At 54.3% G+C, this 5,693-nt stretch overlaps 1 protein-coding gene across 1 annotated transcript; it reads left to right on the top strand.

Moving 5' to 3' along the window:
* Positions 1 to 4,076: 4,076 nt before the first annotated feature.
* Positions 4,077 to 4,799, top strand: SOX14 (SRY-box transcription factor 14; the record flags this gene model as incomplete). Its single annotated transcript, XM_082318999.1, has 1 exon — positions 4,077 to 4,799. One exon carries the CDS (start codon positions 4,077 to 4,079, stop codon positions 4,797 to 4,799), a length of 723 nt encoding a protein of 240 aa, XP_082175125.1.
* Positions 4,800 to 5,693: the final 894 nt, after the last annotated feature.

Raw genomic sequence — 5,693 nt, 5'->3', positions numbered from 1 at the left:
AGCGGACTACAAAAAAAAAAAAAAAAAACAACAAAACCAACATGCTGCAAAAGAATAATGAACAGATCACCTGTGAGAAATGAGTTCTGTAAATGCATATAGCACTGTGTTAAAGGATGGGGTGTTTATAGGAGATCGTGTACTATCACAGGCAGATAAAATAAGCAGAACAAAATTTAAGTTTTGAAAGGGCTGTAAGCTTCAGCTTCAGGGCATAAACCAGGTCCTAATTAATGGGGGCTGAGAGGAATCTTTAGTTTTGTAGCAAGTTCTTCTACAACGGTCTCCCATAGAGCATAGTGCCTTCCCAGGAAGCATCTCTTGTTGGACAGTGTGAAAGCAGAATCTGGGCAAACCAGATCGTGGGATGATCCAGTCTGCCACATCCATCACTGCTACCCTCTTCTGTCATGAATGTGCAGGGTAGTGATCTGCTCCATTAAATCTCTCCGTACAGAAGGCTATATCTGTGTAACTATTTGTAGCTGCAGTTGCATGAATGCTTCTCTCAGGGTTAGGGGGGAGACTGAGCAAGAAATACTGCAAACATGCACAGAGAATAACCCATAAGTATGTAGTCTGTTCCACCCAGCATCTGTGAATGCATCAGTGCTGTGTGCTTGTATGAGCCAGTGTGTGAATATATTTTACATATATATCTCTCTCAGAAAATATTATTTGATGGCTTGTGATTAAATGGGTCTTTTTTTAATATGTGGCACATGCATAAAGAAATGCATGTATGCACTTGCATGTAAAAAAAACAAGTACGAAGGAAAAGTATCAAGATAATCAGCCTGTGCACTGAGCTAATTGTATATATTTGTAAAAAGCATTGCAGTCGGTGGGAATCTCACCAGGTCACGCAGAACAGTGAGGAGGGCTAGTGTCCTCAGTGTCTGTGAAAAGCACCAGAGACCTTAAAGTCTTTCCAAAACGTGCTCCCTTCAATTAAAAATCAATCAAAAATCCACTCCCTTTCCTAGTGCCTGAAGCATAACAAAAGGTTCTTTAAAGATCCATTATTTTACAGCAACTAAAAGTTTGGATTGGGGGTATTTTCAAATTATAGGTGCCGTTCCCTTTGCCTCTCACTTTTGGCAATTGCAGCACTGCAAGCCTGACCATGGTTCCTGTGAGGAGGAGCAGGAGGAAGATGAAGGCAGAAATACAGCTCTATTTATGCTGATATTAGATCTCAGGCTACATGATCTCATCTAATTTAAAGTTGCTCCAAATGAACTATCTCCAAGAATATAATTTTAATGTTTCCATATCAGGCCATTCTTATCTTTCTGCATTACCATGATATCATTCAGGAATAATAATTGCACTATTAGTTTTGGTGTCTAAACAAGCTGGTGAGGAGAAATGGATTTCAGTCACCGCCCTGGAAATCGCTGCTGTCTCAAAAAAAAAAAAAAAAAAAAAAAAAAAAAAGGTGCGAAGTTTATAAAACCCATCCTCGGGGGATGTGCAACTGCAACAGATGCCCTTCCAGGACAGAGGATTTAGGGTAAAAATGGAAGCATTTAAGGATGGAGGCGTTGGCATATCCAAGGAAATCTTTCTTTTCCTCTCCGCCTTTTTTTAACGGGGGCATATATGGGATGTAAATGAACAAAATACAGCCCGAAATGCCCCAAGCTGATCGGAGAGTGTGTGTGTGTGATGCATCCAGGCAAAGGCACCAGCCAATGAAAACAAGGCTGCCTATTTTTTATCATTAATATTGCGAAGCAACATTAACTGATTGGAAAGACTTTTCGGGAGCAGGCAGAGCCCGCGAGCCATCACTCCTTTCCGAACGATTTGTCTTGCTATCCGGATTTTTGAGAACGACGCCAGGTTTCCCTCGTTTAATCTTCGCGAGGGATGACGAATGATAGAATTCCCCCCCTCCCGCCGCCCCCGAAGAATCTGAGAATAAACAATGAAAACAAAGGGAGTTTTGTATTTTAAACGGCGGAGGGGAAAACACAATATACTGAGGCGAGGGGGTCGGGGGAAGCGCGCCAGCGCGGGTTTAAGCGCGGATGCTACGCGCGGCCGCGCACGCCGGGCCGCGGCCGCTCCGCGGGGCAAAGCGCCGGCAGCCGGGGCCGCTGCTATCGCTGTTTCCACGGGGGAAGTGGGGTAAAAAAAAAAAAGTTTCCATGCGTGTCACCCTACCACGGCTACGTCCAAGCCCGCAGGTGCCCGAGCGCTGGGCAACCCCGCCCCGGCCCGTGGCGGGCGTCCCGACCGGGCTACCGGGACGACGCGTGGCACGGAGGTCCCGAGGGGGGGTAACGCAGCCGGGGGGGGCGGGGGGGGGCAGCCGCGGGGAAGGGGCCGCCTGCAGACCCCTTTTTTTGTTTGCGGGTCCCGTATGCTCGCAGTGGCTGCTGGGGGTGGGGGGGAGGCTCGAGGGAGCCCACCTTGGGAAGGGGGACATTTCCACGGAGAAGGTCCGGTGCCGTCCCTGGGGGGTCCCGCCCGCAGCCCCCGCTCCGGGCACGGGGCTCCCGGCGAGGGCTGAGAAATTCGCGGCTCGTTTCTGGGCTCAACGAAAAAAGCCGCCGGGATGGCGCTGGCGGCAGCAGAGCCAAAGCCTCCGGCGCTGCCGGCCCCGTCCAGGTGAATGGACTCTAAATCATATGCCCCTCTCTTCTTCTTCCTCCTCTTCTTCCTCCTCCTTCTCCTCCCCGGGCCCGCACGCACACGGCTCTGCCGGGAAATGAAAATCATTTATTGCAGGCGGGAAGGAAGAAAGCAGGAAATAAGGTCGAGGGTGGTTCATACTATTAATATTATTATTAATATTAATATTATTATTTGGAGGAGGGGGGTAGGCAGGTACCCACCAACAACAACACCCCGGCACGGAGCGGACCGCGGCGGCGGCTCCCCGCCGGGCAGGAGGCGAAGTTCCCGGCGGAGCGGCGGCCGTGCCCCGGGGCGGGGTACGGGGGGAGCCCGGAGGGTCCGGGGCGGCCGCCCCCGCCTGGCCCGGGGAGCCCCCCCCGCCTGGCCCGAGGACCCCCCCCCGCCGCGCCGCCGGCCCGACTTCTCGTTTCTCTCCCCGGTCGCTTTCGGGAAGGGGCGGGCGGGGGCAGGAGGCGGCCCGGCGGGGCCTTTTCGGAGCAGGTTTGTTAAGCAAAGCAGGTGCTAAAAACCAATAAGCCTGGAACAAACGCGGTCCCCGCCGGGAGCCGGGACAATTGTTTCCATTTAATAAATATTTTCCCCACGGGCGTTTCGCGGGAGGCAGGCAATTATTCAAAGCAAGCCGGGACGCGGGCCGGCTCCCGGGGTTAAGCGGGGCTGCGGAGCGGCGAAGGGGGAAGGCGGGGGGGGTTATAAGCGAGAAAGCGGCCGGGCGCACGGCGGAGCGCAGCGCTCGCAGCCCCGACGGCGGCGGCTGCGGTGGGGACCCCGGAGGGCGCCGGGACCGGCCCCGCTCCGCACCCCGGCGGGATGGGGGAGGATGGGGACGACTCCCTTCGCTTCTCTCGCCTCCCCGCAGCTGCTTAATAGCAGCAACTCACAAAAGCCTTCTTTTTAATCCGCGCGTTTGAAGGTGTGTGGGGGTGTCCTCCTTTCCCCTCCTTTCTTCCTCCTCCTCCCTCCCCTGTCCCCTCCCCTCCTCTTCCTCTCGCCCTTCCTCTCTCCCTCTCTTTTTAAGCGGGTCCCCCTCCGCGCTGATTGGGCGCCCGGCCGCGCTGTGAACGCCCTGCCGCTATGTCAGCCTGCCCGCCGCAGCCCCTCGCCTTTGAACTGCCCCGCGTCGCTCCGCGTCCCCACCGCCGGCCCGCTGCAGCGCCCGGCGGCTCCCCGCCCGCCTAGCCGCCCGCCGGGCCCCGCGGGCCGCCGCTCCGCGCTGCTCCGCGCCCCTCCGCGCCCCGCCCCGGCAGGGCTCCCGCCGGGGACGGCGTTGGCGGAGGACCTGTGATGATCAGCTGAGCCCGCTCCTCCCGCTCCTCCGGCTGCCTCGGCCTCCTCCTCCTCTTCCTCCTCCTCCTCCTCCCGCCGCCGTCCGGCGCCCCGCACCGCAGCGCCCCGCCGAGCCGCCCGCCCGCTCGCCCGGCCGAAGCATGTCCAAGCCCAGCGACCACATCAAGCGCCCCATGAACGCCTTCATGGTGTGGTCCCGCGGCCAGAGGCGCAAGATGGCCCAGGAGAACCCCAAAATGCACAACTCGGAGATTAGCAAGCGGCTGGGTGCGGAGTGGAAGTTGCTCTCCGAGGCGGAGAAGCGGCCCTACATCGACGAGGCCAAGCGGCTGCGGGCGCAGCACATGAAGGAGCATCCCGACTACAAGTACAGACCCCGGCGCAAGCCCAAGAACCTGCTCAAAAAGGACAGGTATGTCTTCCCTTTGCCTTACCTCGGGGAAACCGATCCCTTAAAGGCCGCCGGGCTTCCCGTGGGGGCCACTGACTCTCTGCTGAGCTCCCCGGAGAAGGCCAGGGCTTTCCTGCCTCCCACCTCAGCACCTTACTCCTTACTTGACCCCAGCCAGTTCAGCTCCAGCGCCATTCAGAAGATGACTGAGGTTCCTCACACCTTAGCCACCAGCACCCTGCCCTACGCCTCCACCTTGGGATACCAGAACGGGGCGTTCGGCAGCTTGAGCTGCCCCAGCCAACACACCCACACTCACCCCTCGCCAACTAACCCGGGCTATGTCGTGCCATGTAACTGTACCGCTTGGTCGGCTTCCAGTTTGCAACCTCCAGTTGCCTACATATTATTCCCAGGCATGACCAAGACTGGGATAGACCCCTATTCTTCAGCACATGCGACTGCCATGTAACACCCACCCACACCCCCACGGGCGCGTGTGTCTGTGTCCCTCCCCGGGTGGCAGCTGGAACTGGGATTCCTTCGTGTGCATGTACATAAAACCTGCAGAAGCAAAAGGCCACCAGAAACAGGACTCTGCTGCCCGCCACGGGGCCGGGACAGACGCGGACGCTGCCTCGGGGACTCGGAGATGCTCTCGCCTAAACCTCGCCTAAACGTGAGAGCTGGCCACAGGTTCGGGGGGGGATCTGCAATCGCGGGTCAGATAGGAGCCCGACACTTGTAAGAGTTGTAAATGTGTTTAAAAAAAAAAAAAAAAAAAAAAAGCGAACCTTGAACTGCCCTTTCGGGACAAAGCGAGGGAGAAAAAGAAAAAAAGAAAGAGAGAGAGGTGGTTTCGATTTTTATTTATTCTCTTAACGTCTATGAGTTCTCCAGGGTCTCATGTCACTTGGACTTGACTTTGGGAAGTCGCGGTCTTACTATGGTTTTGTTTTGTTTTGTTTTCCTTTTGCACATTAAAAGACGAGATCAGCTGTGTTATATATAAATATATATATATTTTGCCACGACGCACTACTAGGTAAAATTGCTCTTCATGTCAGAAAAAGGTTCTTCAAAGTTAAAAAAAAAGGGGGGGAGAAACATTTATATTTAAAACATATGATAGTGTTTGCTTAATTTAAAACAGATAGTCCTTAAATTTGTGTGATCCAGTGAGACTAGATCTAAGTTTACTTTAGACGGAGCGTCAGGTATGAAGTCAGGCAGTAGAATTGTAAAAAAATAATAATACTAATACTACTACTAATATCGCAAAACCGAATGAAAACCGACGGTAATTTAAATATGTTTTCACAATGTCTTGGGGAAGAAGAAAAGAAAAATATGTATCCGGCAGGAT

This window comes from Platalea leucorodia (assembly GCF_965183815.1).
Source record: "Platalea leucorodia genome assembly, chromosome: 8".
NCBI classification, from domain to species: Eukaryota; Metazoa; Chordata; class Aves; order Pelecaniformes; family Threskiornithidae; genus Platalea; species Platalea leucorodia.
Note: the sequence above shows the minus strand (reverse complement) of the source record. Positions and strands in the feature narration are given on the sequence as shown.